Source organism: Zea mays, chromosome 4 (genome assembly GCF_902167145.1).
Source record: "Zea mays cultivar B73 chromosome 4, Zm-B73-REFERENCE-NAM-5.0, whole genome shotgun sequence".
NCBI lineage: Eukaryota > Viridiplantae > Streptophyta > Magnoliopsida > Poales > Poaceae > Zea > Zea mays.
In genome coordinates, this window is record NC_050099.1 from 50879581 (window position 1) to 50900459 (window position 20879).

A 20879-nucleotide genomic window follows, 5' to 3' on the forward strand; every position below is an offset into this window, starting at 1 on the left:
ATATACTCTAGAGCAAACTAGTTAGTCCATTATTTGTGTTGGGCATTCAACCACCAAAATTAATACTGGGAAAAGGTTAACCCTATTTCCCTTTCAATAGCCCTAACCACCAAATGGCTGTAGGGAAAGGATGTTGTCGATGGGCGCCTCGGATAGTCCGGTGCGCCACTAGACAGGTCATGTAGACTGTCCGGTGCGCCGCCACGTCACCCAACCGTTAGGGTTCGGGAGCAGTTGACCGTTGGAGGCTTTGTCCTCATGCGGCACCGGATAGTCCGGTGCCACACCGGACACTGTCCAGTGCGCCTCTGACTTCTGGCGCGCACTATTCGCGCACTGTTCACGCGTTAGAGTCGACCGTTACGCGATTTAGCCGTTGCTCCGCTAGCGCACCGGACAGTCCGGTGAATTATAGCGGAGTGCGCCTGTTGAAACCCGAGAGTGGCTGATTTGAGTTGTACGGTCCTGGTGCACCGGACACTGTCCAGTGGTGCACCAGACACTGTCCGGTGGCACACCGGACAGTCCGGTGCGTCGTTCCTCAGCACACTCAAGTTTCTTTTGCTCCTTTGAAATTGAATCCCTAACTTGAATATTTATTGGTTTGTGTTGAACCTTTGTGCACCTGTAGAACATGTATTATAGAGCAAACTAGTTAGTCCATAAATTTGTTTTGGGCATTCAACCATCAAAATTAATTGTGGGAAAAGGTTAACCCTATTTCCCTTTCAACAACACACTTGGTTTATAAAAGTTAGTGAAGTAAAAGCCAAGTTGTTGTGAATAGATAGAGAACTCTTCACTTGATTGTTCCTTTGAGATATGTATTCAACTTTTCGAACAATAGTGCAAGTGAATGTGTGAGAACTCTATGGAAGAAAACAATCACAATAGAAAGATGCACAAGTGACACGGTGATTTTATCCCGTGGTTCGGCCAATGCCTACTCCATGTTATGGTGACCTTTTTTGGTCAAGGATTTCAATCAATCCCTTTCAAGTGATCAAAAGATCAAACTTAAGTACCACAATTTTCTTCCTTTTCTTAAGTATTCCCTTCGTGAGGAATCTCCACAATTTGGAGTCTCTCACCCTTACAAAATTGATCACAATTAAACCACTAGAGTAAGGAAGGGAATAGAACCACACACACGAGACAACTTCTAGCGACTTACGCACACAAAACGAGAGAGTAGAGCACAAAGACAACACATCGGAGTTATAGCTCAAAACAAGTGCCTAGATCTCAATCTACTAAAGCAAAGGCGTGAATTCGATGTCTCGGCGTTGTTGGATGTTCAATGACTGTTTGCTATACTGCTCCATGCGCCTAGAGGTCCCTTTTATAGCCCCAAGGCAGCTAGGAGCCGTTAGAGCTCCAATTGGAAGGCCATGGTTGCCTTCTGTCCGTGGGCGCACCGTACAGTCCGGTGCACCACCGGACAGTGAACAATGCGTGATTTCCTTCCTTTTCTGGCAAAGCCGACCGTTGCCAGCTACTGGTCTCATGGCACACCGAACAGTCCGGTGAAACCTTCTAACCATTGGCTGGGCCACGCGTCACCCGCTGATCACGCGGTCGACTGTTGGCTAGGCGCACATCTGGCACATCAGACAGTCTAGTGAATTATAGCCGCGACGCCCTCAGCATTTTCCCGAGAGCGGCCTGTTCGCCGGAGCGCCAGCCTGGGCACCGGACAGTCTGGTGCAAGTCTTGCTCGCCTTTGCCAAATTTCTCCAATTTGATTTCTCTCACTTTGAGAGGGTTCCTAGCACTTAGTAGAATAATGTTAGTACCAAAAACAATTTATTAAGGCTAGAATCATACCTTGCTTTTCCATTTCCATCTCTTTAACTCTTTGCTCATATTTAGACAAAACAATATGTGTTGATCATCTAATCACCAAAATATTATAGAAATGGCCCAATGGCACATTTCCCTTTCAATCTCGCCCTTTTTGGTGATTCATGTCAACACAACAAAAGCAACTCAAAATGCAACAACATTTTCAAATGTGAGCTAAAGAGTGCAACTTGATATCAAATTGAAGACAAATTAATCTCACATAGGATTTGGCATATTTGGATCAGTTTTGCCACCACTTGGTTTGTTTTTGCAAAACAAATTCATTTCCTATCTCTATGTCAAAAACACTTGTTTTGGCCAATCAAAAGATCTTTCAAGACTAGTTTTGATCAAACACCATAAACTCCCCATTTTCCCCATAATCAAATTTCTCCCCCATAAGAGAGCGGTTTTTGCAATAGAGTATTCTTACACTAAAACTTTTGAAAAATTCACAAGTGGTAGTTGATCCAGTTGCTTTGGCCTTAATTTCTCCCCCTTTGGCATTAAACACCAAAACATGAGAACTATTTGGCCCTTTAAACCCCATTGCCTCACAAAAACTTGCAAGTTAAAACCAAAGGCAACGAGAAAAACAAAGTTAGGGACTTGGAACAAGATACATTGATACTAGAATGTAGTGGAAGCCTATTCTTTGTCCAAGCCCACATGTTCCCTTTCAACCATCTTTGAGACTATATCCAAATCACTCAAGCAAACACATTAGTCTCAAAGGGTCAAGTTGTAGTATATCCTCCCCCTAATCATGTGCAACATGTGAGGTCCAGGGATGACTTGTACAACTTGAGCACCAAGGTAAGTAAAGACAGAAATGCTTAATAGAACATGATCAAAGGCATAAAGCACATGTATGATATAGATCAATCCAAGTTCCGCGAATCTAAGACATTTAGCTCACTACGCAACCTGCAAAACCTTTTCTCATCTAAAGGCTTGGTGAAGATATTGTCTAGCTAGTTCTATAGGTGTACATTCGGGCCGCCCGCCCGGCCTGGCCCAAGCCCGAAAAGGCCCGTATTGTTTGGATTTCGGGCCATGCCGGGCCGGCCCACGGCCCGTCACGTAATTGCTTCAACGTGCCGGGCTCATTTCGGGCGGCCCGAAATTATAAAAACCTGAAATACAATTTTGGCCCGAAATTCACATTAGGGCCCGAAATTCAATTTTTGGCCCAAAATTCAGTTTTTGGTCCGAAATTCACATCAGGGCCCGGAATTCACATCAAAGCCCTAAATTCAACACAAATTTAATAAAGCAAATAAAAGATAAGATAAATAAATTTGACCAAAAGCAAACTTAATATTTGTATTAAGTTACCAGAGCTATGCAATGACTACCTCGTTTATAAATCATTTTGTCAGAAGACAAAAGAGTATAATCAGCTCTATACAAAGTTCGTAAGTTCAGTTCATTATCTAATGTTCATAACAAAAGTAAAATTACATCACATACTCTAATTCAAAGTTACAAAAAACATCTAACTAGCATTATCTCTAGCTTTGTGTTCTTTATAAAGTACATGAAAGTGTGGAATGAAGTGTGGTTTTAATAAATATATGGGTCTTTTCGTGTCTTTATATGGGCCATTTCGTGCCTGCCTTAAACGGGTCGTGCTCGTGCCCGCCCATGGGCCGCGACCTCGGCCCAAACCCGGCCCGATATATCGGGCCGTGCCAGCCCGACACTAAAATATTTCAGTCTGTGCCGTGCCTGGGCCGTGCTTTTTTCTGTGCTTCGGGCCGGCCCATCAGGCCCGACCCAAATGTACACCTATAGTTGGTGGGCAAATCTCGGTGGGAAGAAAAATGGGCCGGCTAGATACATGGGATGGGCGAGCGGGAATTTTTTTAACCAAAACATCCCCTATTTGTAGCTATAGATTGGGAAAGTTTAAGGGCTATGAAAAAATTAAAGAAGGTTTATGAGACCTATTGGAGGCTTTATGCCCGTTTAACAGGGCTCTCGGGACGACTTCTCCTCTGGCTTTTAGTGAAGCCGTGCCAAACAATCTTAAAAATGGCTTCTCGTCGAGAGCCATCAAGGAGCCAGAGCCGTTTTGCTATTAGGAGCCGAAGCACCAGAAAGGCTTCTACCGGCTTCTTCTGTCCTGCACACAATAATGTTTAACGAAATTATAGCCCCTGCCACCGTCTTACCGTGAGAAATTGCTTTGCCAAATGAATTCAAAAACGGATCTGGCTCCTCTAGAGAAACCAAGAAGCCAGAGTCGGAGCCGTGCCAAAGGGGCCCTAAATTTTTTCTTCTCCCCTATAATGTTAAGTTAGGGGAAATTTAAGGGAGCTTTTGGAGATGCTCCCCAAAAGTCTCTCCCTAAATTAAGTTTTTCTAAGAAAAAACAAAAAAAACTTGACTCCAACAGTCCCCTAAAGTGTCCTAACTTTTTCATAGCACTTAAAACTCTCTCATTTGTAGCTAGAAAAAGAGAGTTTGGGCTCCCCAGAAACACAACCGCGCGCAGAATTGAGTTGATTTTCCTTTTTACCGCTTTCGCGTGTTTGTTTGATGTCTATCCGCCCCTGTGGCCGCGCAACCTCGTAGTTTGCCGTTGCGCGCGCAACCTCGTCGCCTGCCACTGCTCGCTGCATCCTTGTCGTTCACACAACCTCACCGTTCGCGCGCGGCAGCGTGCCCTCGCTATTCAGCATCTACCGTCACGCGATTCGCTATTGGATCCCTGTCGCCGGTTTAGCCTTTGCTATCGCTCATGCCCGCCATTACTCCTCCCTCGCTGGACCACGTACCACCAGCGACCTTTGATGGCAGCCCATATTTGGTCGATGGGGAGACGTCAAAGCTGCGAAAGAAGAAAACACACCCATGAAACCTATCAACATGAGTCAAGGCTGACTTGGCTTAATTTAAAATATTTTTGATCCATTTTTAAAGGAACTGTTGGAGAAATGGTTAAATTCTATTCTCAATATTTTTCGAGATGCTCCTTAAAACTGATTTTTAGAAGTTATAGAGATGCTCTTACTTTATGCAAACTCGAGTCAGTTTTTTTGGGGTCAGGTTTATAGTGCATGTGTCTGACCCAAAACAGTGCCATGGGCTGGCTAGAGGTCTAGAGCTGGATGGATGCTGTTGGACTTCTAAGCCCAGCCCACGAAGGAAATCCATCCAGAGACGAATCCCATCGTGTTGTGGCCGGAGAGACGAGAGGACTCCAGAGAGATTCCGACACCGCTGGGCTCAGATGCCGCCGCCGCCGCCGCCGCCGCAGCAGCAGCAGCAGCAGTCCGGCATGACTCTCTGCCGCCTCCCCACGGCCACTCTTGGCCTTCCCCTTTCTCTCCCCTGTTTGCTACCTCGTTCCCGCCCCCGCCTGTGCTTCGCCGCACGTCATGCCAGGGCCGTCGCCGCCAGGGCTTCCTCATCCTCTCCATCACCGGACTCTTCATTCGGTTCGCGGATGGAGGAGTCCGTCAAGAAGACGGTGGCCGACAACCCCGTTGTCATCTACTCCAAGTCATGGTGCTCGTAAGATTAATAGCCCCAACTGAGCTAAAACTAGGCAACTAGCATTGATTCATTAGCTTTGATTCGCCATCACCTCATCTAATTGACTGATTCCATGGCATGCTCAACGTCGGTAGATATTGCATGGAGGTGAAGGCGCTCTTCAAGCGGATCGGTGTGCAGCCCCATGTTATCGAGCTTGACCATCTCGGTTCGTCCTCTTTCCAGCTTCATTCATGTCCTTCCTTCCAGGGCAAGGAACTGAACTGAGTAGCTCTGTTTGATTCATATTCATTTAAAGGGCTATCATATATGAAATCATGTATCATGACCATTGATTGTGCAACCGGACTATACCCCATGTCCGTGGGCAATCAGGTGGCAATGTTACTGAATTGTTTTGAACTTCGAGATGGAGATGTTTTCTGCTGTTCAAACTCTAGGGTTTCTTTAGCTGCACGCCTGGACAATTTGGGTTAACTGGTTGAGGCTGTTATAAATGTTTGATCCTGTGCTCTTGCACACCCAACACCATCAAGAACTGACACTATTGCCAAATCACTATATCAGGTATAAGGTTAAAATTTGCCTAGCCTGAACCTGTAAAAGCATAACATTGCTCCATCAGAATTGAGCATCGATATCTTGTGGCTTGTGACTTTCCTTTTCCTACCATGGACACTATCAACAACCATGTATTGACACCGCTAGTCATGTTCAGTTGGTCAAGTGTGCTATGGCCATCACCAGTTTTTGCCCTGTTTGAAATGAATATGCGGTAGTTGTGCACTGTGCTTCATGGAACGTGTATGAATCTCATACACAGTTTTTGTTTCAGGCTCCTTTCCTCTCATTCTCCACTTTGCCAACCAGTTATAATAACCCACATGTTCATAGTTGCATTTGATTTTCTTCTTTGTCACCATCAGCTACAAATCCAATAATATGCAAAAGCACTACCAGTTGAACCGTACCTTGAACTATTGCATATACTTGTTTTACTCGTACCAGACATAAGACCGTGTTCAGCAGTTTACCTATATGGTTACCTAAAATACTGTTTTGTACTGTAGACTGTACTGTTCGCAGAGTGGAGTTTGAATACGGGGATGTGAATGGGTAAGCTGCTGGAGATAGTTTAATGCATTTGGCATGCTCATAGGCACAAGGGTTTTCTGCATACTTTTTTATTCCTATCTGTTTTGAGTGTGCTAGTGAAGTTGGCCATGCCAGCTTATCTAAATGTACCTTTGCTATGCTTGTGTTTTTACTAAGTCGCATGATCTGAAGGGTTGTGATTTTTTGGTAGTTATTTCCTACTGAAAATGAGAAACAAATAGTAATGCAGTGATTATTATATATCAATTTTCATGTTGATGCTCTTATGCAACTGACGGCTAATCCCTTTCAGGTGCTCAAGGACCACAAATACAGAAGGTATTAGAGAGGCTGACTGGACAGTCTACTGTTCCTAATGTTTTCATCGGTATGCCAACTTTCCCTTTCTCACCGTCATTTTTACTGTATAACCTATCATTTTCCTTTTCTTCATGACTAAGTAGCAAAGTCACCCAATGATTTTTCATATCAATTAGGGATTTTTGCGGGTGGTGCCACTAAGTGCCAATACCAATACATGTGTCCCATTTGTAGTTTGTTACTGCATGGAAATTAATCCACACATGCATCTGATAGGATGTGGAATCCTATCGTGGCATAGTTATTAAGGCGCCGCTTAAGCGCCACTAAAGTGAAGCAACGCTTAAGCGGTAAGGCGACCGTGAGAAGGAAGACGTCATGTCACCTTGTCGCAAGAGTAAGGTTAGGGGAAGAGGCGGCGGTGACACGCGAGGAAGAGCAGCGGCATTGGTGTGGGTCGCGTGATGACGTAGGGTGGCTGTGGTGAGGGAGAAGCTGTAGGGAGGCAACGCTACGACGAAGGAGAACTGGCGACTATGGAACTGGAATGGTGTGGTTAACCCTAAAATTTTGGTGTTGGGCTAGGCTGGGGTAATTGGTAATGGGCTTCTTTCTTTTCCCTTTTTCTTTTTCCTATTTTTCTCTTCTACTAGGCTATAATGGGCCTACTAGGAGGCCTTGCAGTTGTGCTAGCGTGCTTATTACCTTCTATTTAGTGATATGTAACTAATATTTGGTCTAATTTTTACATTTATCTATATAATTAAGGTGTCACCTCGCCTTACGCTTGACTGCCTAAAAGGTAAAAAGGGGTCGATCGCCTTATGTCGCCTTACCGCTTTAATAACTATGATAGGAGATCGATGGCCAGGGCGCGTACCCCTGATGGCGCACATGAGTCGTGGTCGCGCACAGAGTGTAGGCGAGCGAGAAATAGACGTGGAAGATGGTCCTTGAGGCCAAACAAGATAATTGTTTTGCTTGATTAAATCGATACATCTCTCCTTATATAGAGGTTTATTTGACTTCTAAGCAAGCTATCCTTTTTTATGAAAACCTCCTAATCATGAATGAATCATGATCCTATTTTATGAAAACAATGTAAAATATCTAAGGACGGAAATCCTTTAGTATTTCATTCCTAATTGTCCATGTGGCGATCCTGACATGTATAGGTGACTATAATCATAACATCTCCCCCACCTCTTCGAACATCTCGTCCTCAAGCTTGATGTCGAGGTAGAGGCCCTTGAACTGTTCAAGTGGCTACCAAGTGGTGTCGTGCGCTAGGCAGGCCATGCCACTGAACAAGGACATGTTTGGAGCAACACACATTCTATCTCGGGCAGTAGTCGACCATCCTGTATGGGTGGCATGGGTAACAGAGTTGTCAAGAGGGGTCCCACGGAACGGCCTGAGCAGCCCCACGTGGAACACTTCGTGGAGACGAGTGTCTGCTGGAAGCTAAAGGTGATATGGCACCTTCCTAACGTGCTTTAACACTTGCAAGGGGCTGGCATAGCGTGGCCCATGCTTACGCTTGGGCTAGGACTCTAGCGAGTGCGTCAGCCTTTGGAGATGGATCCACAACCAATCACCCACCACGAAGTCAAGTTCACGATGGCGGATGTTGTAGTAGCGCTTAGCATACTCCTAGGTCTAGAGAAGACGCTCGTGAACCTTCACGAGGAAGACGTCACAGTTGCACAACCATTGTATTTGTTTGAGTTGCCCTTGCGACATGCGGAAAAATAGGCGGCGGGGGTTAACCGTACACCACGTAGCAAGGTGTGGTGCAAAGCGTCATGTGGAACGAAGTATTATAGCAATACTCCATCCAAGGAAGCCAATCAATTCCTCGTCGCAATATAGGTACATGGCAATCACCTTATTGAATTCTTCTGATTGGCCATCTGTCTGAGGGTGGAACACCTTGCTTAAGCAGAGCATGACGCTAGCCATCTTGAAGAGACCACACCACATGTGACTACTGAAGATTGGGCTGCAATCATTATCGATGGAGGTGGGGGAAGCCATGTAGACGAACAATGCCCTCGAAGAAGGCGTTGGCGACCGAGGCTGCCGTATACGGGTGGCTGAGGGCGATGAAATGCATATACTTGGAGAAGCGGTCGACGATGGTAAGAATAATGGATTTTTCATGGACCTTAGGGAGGCCCTTGATGAAGTTTATGGAGATGTCGACCCACACCTAAGACGACATGTCGAGCGGCTGAAGGAAACTGGTCGACTGCAAGGTCGACGTCTTGTTGCATTGGGCATGTGACGCACGTACGAACATAGTTTTGGATGAGTGCCTGGTCGTAGGGGATTTAGACATTCGTGTGCAGTCGTTAGAGGGGCAACTCCATAGAATCCCTGGTGGTGTTGTCACAGAGCGAGAGCGTGTCCGCCTCCGAGTTGAGGCAACTAGGGCGGTACTTGATCCGGGAATCGAAGCCAAACTTGTCGATCCACAGGCGCTGGGGAACAATCGACAATCGTTGGTCCAAAAGGAACTTGAGGATATAGTGGTTGATGCCAACGATGAAGCAGCGACCCTAGAGGTACGACTGCCAATGCTGCACAACTTGAACCTGGTCGATGAGTTCACTCTTGTATATCACCAGCTTGTGGTGACGTGTGACGAAGGGCTAGCTAAAGAAGGCTAGGGGGATCGTTGCCTAGTCGAGAACGACATTGAAACTCGAAGCATCACAGTCGACGACAAATTGTCAGTTGAAGTTTGGCATTTGCAAGACCTATCCTGTGGAGAGAGCGCTCTTGAGTGCCGCGAACGCTTCTACAACTTTAGACGTCTAGGCAGAGGCATCCTAGCACGATCGCTGCACCCTTGCACAACAACTGTATCATGGGTGCACGATCGTGCTAAAGTCTTGGATGGACTTTCATAGTCGACCAGCCCTAGGAAGCCACGCACGCCCTAGGGCGAGCGATGGCTTTCACCTTATCGTTGTCCATGGTGATGTCGTAGGCGCAGATAACATGTCCGAGGTAGACGATCGACGATGCCCCAAAGTAGCACTTTGACCACTTCATGTGGAGGTCATGTGCGCGGAGGGCGTCAAGGACGAGCATGAATCTACAGAAGGGTAGAAGGACGTCATTCATGAGCGTCTAGAACATGACCGATGCATTGAAGAGGTCGAAGGGCATGACGAGGAACTCAATGGGTGTGGTGGGTATGAAACACCGTCTTCTCGATGTCCTCAAGATGCATCCGCACTTGGTGATAGCCGAATTGCAAGTCTAGCTTGGTGAGGTACTTAGCACCATGGAGGTCATCGAGGAATTCATTGACCACAAGGATGGGGAACTTGTCATGGGATGTCTTGTCGTTTAACATGCGGTAATCAATGCAGAACCTCCAGGAGCCCTCTGCCTTCTTGACTAGCACCACCGGTGTCGAGAATGGAGAAGTGCTTGGCCGGATGATGCCCTGCTCTAGCATGGCAGTGCAGTGCCGCTCAAGCTCATCCTTTTGCAGGTGTTGGCATGTATGGATGATCACTATGTGGTCCTGAGCAGCAGGTGGGTCCAATGATCGTAGGGCCACATCGGTGGCATCCTGCAGTGCTCGTCGAAGATCACGTCGTACTGCTAGAGTAGGCAGTCCAGCCACGGCTATTGGTGGTCATTGGCAATGGAGCGGAGCACCGGTAATGTGTCATCGCGAGGGGAGCCCACACCATTATAGAGGATGGAGGGATCAACCCCTCAAAATGCCATGTAGAGGGCCTCAAAGTCCCATAGGATGGGTCCCAAGGTTTAGTGATAGTCGATGCCTAGGACAAGGTCGAACCCACCTAAGTCGATGTAAAAGTAGCTGGCGGTTAACTCTTTATCGATGCAGATGGCCATATTGTGTGCCACGCCCTCACAGGCAGCGCGTTCACCATTGGCCACCATGACTTGCATGTTGGTGTTGTCGGTCGTTACTAGTCTGATGCGACTCATGACCTCGACATTGATGAAGTTGTTGGTCGAGCCATTATCCAGGAGGGCAAGAGTCGTACTGCTGGATGTAGGTGTGGTGGTGCATGGTGTCGGGCTAGTCAGCGATCTCAAGATAGAACACACGTTGGCACTGGTATCATACGGTTCATTGTTGTTTGCCCTTGACAACGATGCTTGGTCATCTTGGCTGGTGTGAGGCGAAGGAACTAGTGTGAGGGAGCAAGCATATCCATTTTTGGAGGTGGTGCATGCAACAACAGGCGCGGTAGCGGCCACAACAGTTGCACACTATGGGGTCGATAGCACCCATAACGTCACTATGGGGTCGATAGCACCCATAACGTGCGCCGGGAGACCCACGACACTGGGGATGGCACGGTGACTGCTCGCAACGCTCGTAGGCTCGCGCCGGGTGCATGGCTGTTTGCAGGTCGTAAGGTTCCCGATGCTCGACATTGACCCGAGTATGCTTCGGTAGACCCCAATGAAGAGGCCGGCCTTTGACTAGCAAGAGATTCAATGTGTGGCACACTAGCGCGTTAAAGCGCTCTTGATAGTCTTAGATCGTGACATGGAAGGGGAGCCTCACCAATTCAATGAGACGTTTGTTTGGATGGTCGGGCTGAACCACATATGATAAAGATCCTTGAATCGCTCCCATGATGGCATGACCTTATCTTGTTCCAAGCCATAGTACCATGTCTAGATCGTGCCTGCGAGGTGGTAGGAAAGTGAGTCAAACCCGATTGAATTGAGTGTATGCTGCCTACGGAAGAATTGCTCGCAATGGTTGAGCCAGTTTAGGGGTCATCCAAACCGGCAGGCGCGGTGGCAATGTCTACAGTGGAGGGCGACAAGATGGCAATTTTCCCCGTGGGGGCAGGCCCCCCGCGGGGATGGTGGGGCGGGGACCCAAATCTTAACGAGGAGGGGACGGGGATGAATTTTCACTCGCGGGATCTGATGGTGACCCAAATTAGGAGTCGGACCTTCTCTCGCGCGTGGCCTATGGAGGTCGAATCCAACAAATCGTCTAAGTGTGACCTCGTATAAAGATACAAAATTCTCAAATCACTAACCCTAACCTTCATTTCCTTCACTAGGTTGCCGCTCGTCTATGTGACAAGCCTAATTTATATGTCCATACAATAATATTTATATCAACAATTGATCCCCACGGGATTGGGTCCCCAGCGGGGACAAGGACGGGGATGAAATCCTCCTCGTTAAGCATTTTGGGGTCAGGGCAGGGAATAGGTTTCGGGGATCGGGGAAGGGACGGGGAACACTCGGCCCTGACCTGCCCTGTTGCCATCTCTCATGGCGCCCGTGCGGATAAGAAAGGTAGCTCCTACGGAAAGTTGATAGCGGGGGTGGCGTGGAGGAAAGTTGATCTGGTGGATGGAAAGAGGAACGGACAGGGCAGCGGTGGCTGTTGCGGTGTGCATGACGGTGGCCGGTGGTGCGGTGGTAGTGGGGATGACGTGGAGGAAAGTTGATCTTGTGGAGGGCGGCACGATGGTGGCAGCTAGAAGGACGGGAACGTCGTCGCCTCATACCTTGGCATCCCGTAGGAAGAACCTTGGTGCATTGCACTCATAGGGGACACTTGCTAGTGCTCTAGTGACGACATGTAGGTGCAGAGATTGGCCAGCTACATAGCAATGTCCGCCAAGGCCTTCGTAGACACTTGTTAGTGCTCTAGTGACGACATGTAGGTGCAGAGATTGACCAGCTACATAGCAATGTCCGCCAAGGCCTTCGCAGTGGTGTTGGCGGTTGGTGGTGGTGGGATTAGCGGCTGCTTCATGAAGTTATCGTCACTTGACATCTATGATACCAGATTGATAGGTTCTAGAATGCGTAAGTTGTATGGATAGGAGTAAGTTGTATGGATAGGAGATCGAAGACTAGGACGTGTACCTTCGTCGGCACACAGGAGCCGTGGTCACACACAGGGAGTAGGCGAGAAAGAGACATGGAAGATGGTCCTTGAGACCAATCAGGATAATTATCTTGCTCGATTAGATTTATACATCTCATCTGCTCACAGAGAGGCTTATTGACCCCTAAACAAGCCATTCTTAATTTTATGGAACCTCCTAAGCAAGAATCAATTATGATCCTATTTTATGGAAACAAAGCAAAATATCTAAGAAAATCGTCTGTCATTTCGTTCCTCATTGTCTGTGTGGGGGTCCCAACTTCTATAGGTGACGCCGTTCATAACAACATCTTATTTTGATCTACATTGTATGACTCATTCTTTAAATAATTGTCTTGTTCTATTAAATAATTGTCTTGTTCTATTCCAGGTGGAAAGCATGTTGGTGGCTGTACAGGTATTATACATATGCTCTTTGTTGAATGCTGGTCAGTCTTTACAGTTATATACTGCATAATATACAGACAATGTGGCAAATGATGATGTCCACCTGTAGATTAGATTAGATGTGAGTGTTTGGAACCTCATAATATTTTTCCTGTGCTAAGTTATTCTTGCTACATGAGCAGGGGTGAAGCTAAACTAGAAATAACCCTGGTGCATACTTATACAATTTTCCCCAAACGTGAAACGTGTGCAATTGTAGAAGTACCACATGGTAAAATTGATTCAGCTACTAGCTCTTTCCTTCACTCTAGTGTATCTGCACTAAGGCAACGTAGCTTTGCCCTTGCATTTGAGAGGCCAGTTGTTGCAATTCGGCTCAGCCAAAGATACATATTCTTCTAACACTAGGAAGGTAACTAAAGCAAAGGCCATCCAGTTGCTGTGGCTGCATGTGCAGTACATGGTGGGCTGTGAGTCGCGAGAATTGTGTTTCCTAAGCAGTTAGCATCTGCCAGAGCATGCTGCAAAGGCAGCAAATACTGGACATTTGCATTTGGGGCAATTTTGATTATACCCTTGTCTAGCATTGCGATTGAGATTTTACCCCTCATTTTTAACTGTGTTTTTACTTTTTTTTTTGAAAACGAAGCTGCTGTTTGCCCCTCTCTTTTAACACCGTTAGTGTAAATCATAATTAGCGATTAAAAATAAAGAACGAGAGGTAAAATCACAATTGCAAGGTGAGAGTAGGGTTTAATTGTGATTATACCCTACTCTCACCTTGCAATTGTGATTTTACCATCCATTTTTATTTTTCAATCACTAATTTTGATTTTCACTAACGGTGTTAAGGGGAAAGGACAAACGACGGCTTAGTTTACAAAACAGAGGGGTAAACCCTAAACCCTGGACAAACGATGGCTTAGTTTACAAAACAGAGGGGTAGAATCACAAAGTTGAAACACAATAGTACCCTGTTATTGAATTGTAGAAAAGAAAATGAAAAAAAAAACTGTCGTTGGTTGCTAATACTATGTGTTGTAGATACTGTGAAGCTGTATCGCAAGGGGGAGCTAGCTAGCATGCTGTCCGGCCTGGATATCAACATTAACAACTCATGACAAGTTTGACCATGTTTTGCAAGTATAGTTTTGATGTTTGAGAGACTTGGGCAGTCATGTATTGAGTTTTTTTAACTTATGCAGATTCTTTATGTCTGCAAGAAAAAAAAAAGCTGTGTCATTTACACATTTTTGTTTGGTACTCTGATTAAATCATTGAATTTGACCACTGTATGCAAATTGCTAGAAAGAAAAACGAACGAACTCACAGATTATGTGTTCTTGGCAATTTCTTCTCTTATTTTTTCCCCCAAGCACATACATTGATACGTATGGAGTGCTACGACGTGCGGCATTGCCGTGGAGCAAGAGCAGGTAGCTGAAACTCCCAGTCACTTTTGGGGAGTTTGACTGAACCTGTGTTGCTGCCCGTGATTTCTGGAGTAAACATACCAACACTGCCGAAGCCCGAAAATGAATGTCCTGAAAATGCGGTGGTGTCAGGCTTGTTATGCATTGTCACGGACAGGGCAGCGTGTACGCAGCCGCGGTTTACAGGCGGTTCATCGAACTCCCTTTCTTCTTCAGGTAGCGTTTCAATCACATGACTCGGGCAGTGTGGTTGAACATCCCCAAGAGCCGACCCGGGCTGCGGCTGCTCTTGCCATGCCACTCTACGTCTACGAGATGCAACAGTGTACTGGCTATTGCAATGCTGCGAGCCGTGTAGTATTTATCGTCGTACCTCTCCCCATGCCTTCTTTCTATAGGCGTCCGGCAGCAGCGAAGAAGATAATCACAGAGTGCTTTCCGTTCCAGATGACATTCATATCATATATACTACTCACTCCGTTCTTTTATTTTTTATTTATCACCGATTAGTTCAAAAATGAATAGCAAATGACAAATATTCGATAACTGATGTAGTATTATTTTTTTTCTCGAACGCACAGGAGAGCTGTGCATCATTATATTAAGAAAGGAAATGTCCAAAGTGGACCGTAATACATACCCAGAGGGCAGAAAAGAAAAAAACAAGACAAACATACTAAGACCAAACCCTCAAGCATCCACTCCAGCACCCCCCACAAGGGGGAGCCTGACAAGCCCTACTAGACCCTATTTAAAGTGACAATAATCTCCAAACTGTCTAAATACTTCGCTCCTGCCTTATTCCAACTGATCAATTCATCTAGAAACAACCTCTTAGTCAAACTAATGAAAGGGCTCACTCCATAAAAAACAACTCTATTACGAGAGAGCCATAAACACCAAGCTTCAAGAATAATGACACTATTGAAACCCTTCCTCTTGCACCTATGCACTCTTTTAGAGATCTTTTCCCACCACACAACAAATGATTGTTCAGCAACAATAGGAGTGAGGTTACCAAGCCCGATGGACGACAAAATGAGATGCCAAAAATCCCTAGAAAAACTACAGGTGCAGAGGATATGCTGGATTGTTTCCTGCTCCTGATCACATAGGGGGCAACTCACTGGAATGCAACCCTCTCCTCTGGAGCCTGTCCGCAGCCCAACATTTATTCCTTATAGCCAACCAAAGGAAAAACTTGCATTTAGGGGGGGAGTCTTCCACAATCGTTTCCAAGCCTCAAAGGAAATGGACCCCAAGAATAAGGCATTATAACAAGACTTTGAGGAAAACTGCCCAGAAGCCGTGTGTCTCCAAACAAGCCTGTCCGCCTCTTGTGAAAGAGTCACCTGTCCAATCACATCCCATAATTTTAAATACTGCTGCAACCCAACCATAGAAAGATGACTCCCAATATCCCTAACCCAACGCCAGTTGTCCAAAGCCTGAGCAACCGTCCGGGTCGAGCTGACTCTACTGTCCACCAAACAGACAACCTCTGGTGCAATATCAAAGATAGCCTTCCCATTCAACCATTTATCAAACCAAAAAGAGAGTGCTGGTCCCATCTCCGACCATATGAAAGACCGAAAGATTGAAAAACTGTCTTACTTGCTGCTGAATAGGAAGATTCATTCCCTGCCATGGTCTGGACGGATCAGTTTTTTTGCAGCCATAACCATTTCACCTGTAAAGCCCAACCTTTGAATGGTAAATTAGAATCTCCAAGGCCACCATATTTTAGGGGCATGGTAACTATCTCCCAAGGAACAAGACAGCTTCCACCGTTAACGTTCTTCCTTCCTTTCCATAGAAACCCCCTCCTGAGTTTATCGATGGACTTGATCACCCATTTGGGAACACTCATGGCCATAAGGATATAAACAGGAATTGCCAAAAGTACATGCCTCACTAATGATGTCCTACCAGCCAGACTGAGCAAACGACCCTTCAAGTTGGGAAGCCGGTCAACAATCTTATTAACCCACACCATAAAATCCCTTTTCCTCAGCCTTTTATCAGAGATAGGCAGCCCCAAATAGCTGCACGGAAAGGATCTCGAACTGCATTGCAAGATATTGCAGCCAGCCTGACTCTCCAGCCCTTCACACCTAATTGGTATAGCAAAACTTTTGCGCAGATTTGTTACCAGCCTCGTTGCTTCACCAAAGCAATCCAAAATCAATCTAACACAATTCAGATCATCCACCAAAGGTTTAACAAAAAGCACCACATCATCAGCGTAGATCGAAAGCCTATTCTGAACCCCAGCTTCCTCCAACCCTTGTAACAGCCCCCTGCTTTCAGCTGCCCTGAACAGACTATTAAGAACGTCCATAACCATCACAAACAACATAGGAGAAAGGGGATCACCCTGACGAAGGCCTCGCCGATGAGCAATACAAGCACCAGGCGAGCCATTAAGAAGTACTTGCGTAGAAGACGTGAACATTAGGGAGGAAATAAGATTCCGCCAGATTGGACCAAAGCCAAGCTAGATAAGAATTTCAATAATGAAGGCCCATGACACGGAATTGAATGCCCTTGAGATATCTAATTTTAAGAATAGACCCGCAATCTTCCTCTTGTGTAGCGACTTAATAGACTGCTGAACCAGCATAAAGTTATCATGAATTGATCTCCCTCTCACAAAAGCGCTCTGGTTGGCTACCACCAACTCATGAAGACGGGACCCAACCTGTTGGCCAGCAGCTTGGTGACCAGCTTAGCAAAACTGTGGATGAGACTAATAGGCCTGTAATCGCTTGCAGTCATAGCATCGGACCTCTTAGGGAGAAGAATAAGATAGGCTGAATTCAACAATCCAAGTTTATGAGCATTTCCTTGGTGCAGAAAATTCAGGTCAGCTAGCAGATCCTCCTTAATAATGCTCCAGCAGGTCTTGTAAAACCTCCCCGTCAACCCATCAGGCCCAGGAGCCTTATCAGAAGGTAGGTCAACAATGGCATCCCTTACCTCCTTCTCCAAGAAAGGGCTATCCAGGTCACTGAGATCCGCTACAGGCCTATGACAGCCCAATAAATCAATAGTAACAGTCCTTGGAAAATCAGTGCCTAGAAGGTTGGTAAAGAAACCGTGCAAAACTTATTGAATATCATCATGATTTGTGTAAACCCTTCCATCCTCTTCTAGTTTTGAAATGAACTTCCTCTTTTTACGGTAAACAACATGTCGGTGAAAGAATTGAGTATTGGCATCTCTTTTTAGGAATTGAATTCGGGACCGTAAATGTGCGATAGTTCTTTGCAAAGACGCAAGCACCAGACAATGCTGTTTCAGCTGCCCCCATAACCAAAGCTCCTCCCTGGACAAGGATCTGATATCTTGCGCCATCTCCAGCCTATGCAACACCTCACGAGCAAGACCCAACTGGGCATTGACATTCCCCACCTCTTTATGACCCCAGGACTGCAAACACTTAGCTAATCTTTTAAACTTCAGTGATATCTTCTCCAAGGGGGAAAAATCCTGCAAAGGTAGATTCCACGAGGCAGCCACCACCTCCAAAAACCTAGGGAATTTAGGCAAAAAACTCTCAAAGTGAAATCTTCTCCTCCCCACGCCCCCTCTCTAACTCTAAGATTTAGGGGACAGTGATCCGAGACATCAGTAGCATTACTGTGAAGAGAACAATCTAGAAAAAATCCTCCCAGCCAGCAGTGCAGAAAACATGATCCAATTTCACAAGAGTAGGCACCTCCCTCTGATTTGACCAAGCGAATCTTCTGCCAATCAAAGGAATCTCTTTTAGCTCCAAAGAATTGACAAACCCACTGAAGAGACCCATCATTGACCTGTTTATGTTGGAATTATTCTTATCTTCCTCTCGGAGAATTATGTTAAAATCCCCACATAAAAACCATGGCCCCACACACTCATCACGAACCGTTCTCAATTCATGGATAAACTCCTGCTTAAAAATATCCTGATGAGGTCCATACACACCTGTGAACCACCAGGAAGAACCAGACTCATCCTGAAAATGGACAGAGACAAAGATTCTTCATGACTGAAGCCACAGAGACAAAAGACCCGTCACGCTAAGCAATTAACACTCCTCTAGTCCCTTGGGCGGGACTAGAAACAAAATTGCTGAAACCAGACCCGAGAATAGACAGAATGTCAAAGTCCGAGATAGAACACAATTTGGTCTCCTGTAGACAAACAATGGAAGGCTTGATATCAAGGACCAGAGATTTAACTGAATCCCTCTTGGCACAATCATTTAGACCCCTCACATTCCAAATAAGAAAACAACTATTCTCCATTGGAAACAAATCAGATCGCCCCCACCTGAGGAACCTCCCAGCCAAACAAAGCTGCCAAAACAGCAACATGCACACTCGAAAGCGCGGAATCAAATAATTTTGCATAATTGCTGGCATCTTCGAGAGAAATATTCTCCATGTCATCACAAAAACCCAGATGCCTACACACCTGTGCAGCCGCATTGGAGCTCAGCTCCGGAGGGAATTTGGCCACCCTCCTACTTCTCCTTGGTCGAAAATCACTTAGCATGGCCTTTTTCCTACTTTTGGTCCTTCGGTGGGGAGGGGATGGTAACAAGCCATCAGAAGGCTTAGTGACCGCAGACTTGAACTCTTCCAAAGGTGGAATCATTTCCACCACAGATTGCAGTAAAAGGTCTTCCTGGACAACCTGAGCCTGAGATAATATTCTTCTGGAATAAACTTTAAACACGGGTGGCTTTGATCTCCATCTATCAGCCCTGGAAGACTGACAAGACCCAAGCCTTCGCACCCTAGCAGAGACAATAGAAGAAGAACCATCAGCCACCAATTGGGAGAACCCGGAACCATGGTGCCCAGCAGTGACAACCTCCTCCACAATAGCAGAAGAACCATCAGCCACTAAATAGGAGAACCCGACACCATGCTGCCCAGCAGTGACAACCTCCTCCAAGTTGGTCATAAGGACCACCTCCAAAGGATCGTCCGAGCAAGGCTTAACCGGCGAGATAACATCCTGCGACAAACAATCCACCTGACAACTAACCCCCAAATCCTCTGCTAGATCCAACGCCAAAACTGGAGGGTGACCAGGCGCCTCCAGCTCTGCAACCGAAACTTCCTGGAGAGCCAGGGCATCAACTGATCCCAAATCCATAGCCATAATCATCTCCAAATCTGGAGGGTCCAGCTCCTCAACCGAAACAACCGGGAGAGCCGGGGCATCAACTGATCCCACCTCCACCAAATCCTGATCAACAGCCTGAACAGACATGAGGCTGTAATCCACCTTACCAGAACGACTGCGCTGACCCAGTCGCAAATAAATTGGAACTTGAACAGAAGTCGCAGGGCACCCCCACTGCTCCACATGATGCTCATGATCACTATCTTCGTCGATAAAGCCTGAAGGGGGTGGCGAAGGAGGATCCACACTGAAAGCTAAAATTCCATCAGAATGAATAACCACCACAGAAACAGGGAACGCCAACGTGCAAGGAGCCCAGCTCCCATCCTCTCCAAAGACAATCGGCTCTTTAGCAAGGAGATCCACCACCACCGGCAGCAGCTCAGGTGACCGGCACCAGACTTTCAGTATGAGAACAGACATGTCTTCCTCCTCGACTGAGCCAGGAAATAATCCATGAATCAAACAGAAAGCACCAAGCACAGCCTCAACAGCCTCAATCCCCTAGAGATGTGCAGGAATTCCACGTAGCTCAACGCTAACGGGCACGTGGCTGACCACTTCCAAAAGTGAAAGCCTGACGAGACCACCTTCGAATATGCAACCTGAGCGGAGGGACATGAAGAGATTGCCCCCCAACCACCCGATCAGCCACGTCAAATGAGGGGAAGAAGACGAGGAAAGAATTAGGCGCATCACGACGTATGCGGAGCGACCCTGCTTCAAGGCAAAACTCGAGGCGATCGCATCACGCACCTCCACGGCGCAGCCAGAATCCTCCCTGCCTACAACACTGACGATCAGTGGCCGACAGAGTTCCTCCTAAGGCTGATCAATTCTTCCACGACGCCCGACAAAGCTCACCGCCCTAGCTAGGCCGAAGGCAGGCGAAGGAGGCAACTGCCCCCCCAGCGCTCGACTTCCTCTTCCTCTGACCATGGCAACTTCTCTTCTTCGCACCTCCACCAGTCGCAGTAGGTCTAGACCCGCCAGCCACAACCACACCCAGACCGCAGACAGTCTTCTCCGAAGACTTCATAGCCACAAGCTGCCACACCAAAGTGCGTCCAGGGATGGGAGGGGCTATCCGCCGGCGCGGGCACACGCCCACACGGTGCCCCGACAACTGGCAGAAAAAACACCGCACGCGATTACGGCACTCCGCCGCTGAAGCGCCCCAATCCTCTAGG

At 46.7% G+C, this 20879-nt stretch overlaps 1 protein-coding gene across 1 annotated transcript; it reads left to right on the forward strand.

Annotated features, from left to right (window-relative positions):
- The first annotated feature begins 5017 nt into the window (after positions 1–5017).
- LOC100273447 (grx_S12-glutaredoxin subgroup I) lies at positions 5018–14423 on the forward strand. The gene is made up of 5 exons (NM_001147884.1): positions 5018–5367; positions 5484–5557; positions 6758–6832; positions 13059–13085; positions 14120–14423. The coding sequence occupies exons 1-5, from the start codon at positions 5084–5086 to the stop codon at positions 14194–14196; spliced, it is 537 nt and encodes a 178-aa protein (NP_001141356.1). The 5' UTR covers positions 5018–5083; the 3' UTR covers positions 14197–14423.
- The last annotated feature ends 6456 nt before the right edge of the window (positions 14424–20879 follow it).

Bases quoted from the DNA above. Each gene is read 5' to 3' on its own strand.
- LOC100273447 (NM_001147884.1), top strand. From the start codon at position 5,084: ATGCCGCCGCCGCCGCCGCCGCCGCAGCAGCAGCAGCAGCAGTCCGGC. The intron at 6,833-13,058 runs GTATGCCAACTT...GTTCTATTCCAG, and splicing joins TGTTCCTAATGTTTTCATCG to GTGGAAAGCATGTTGGTGGC. The intron at 13,086-14,119 runs GTATTATACATA...TATGTGTTGTAG, and splicing joins GCATGTTGGTGGCTGTACAG to ATACTGTGAAGCTGTATCGC.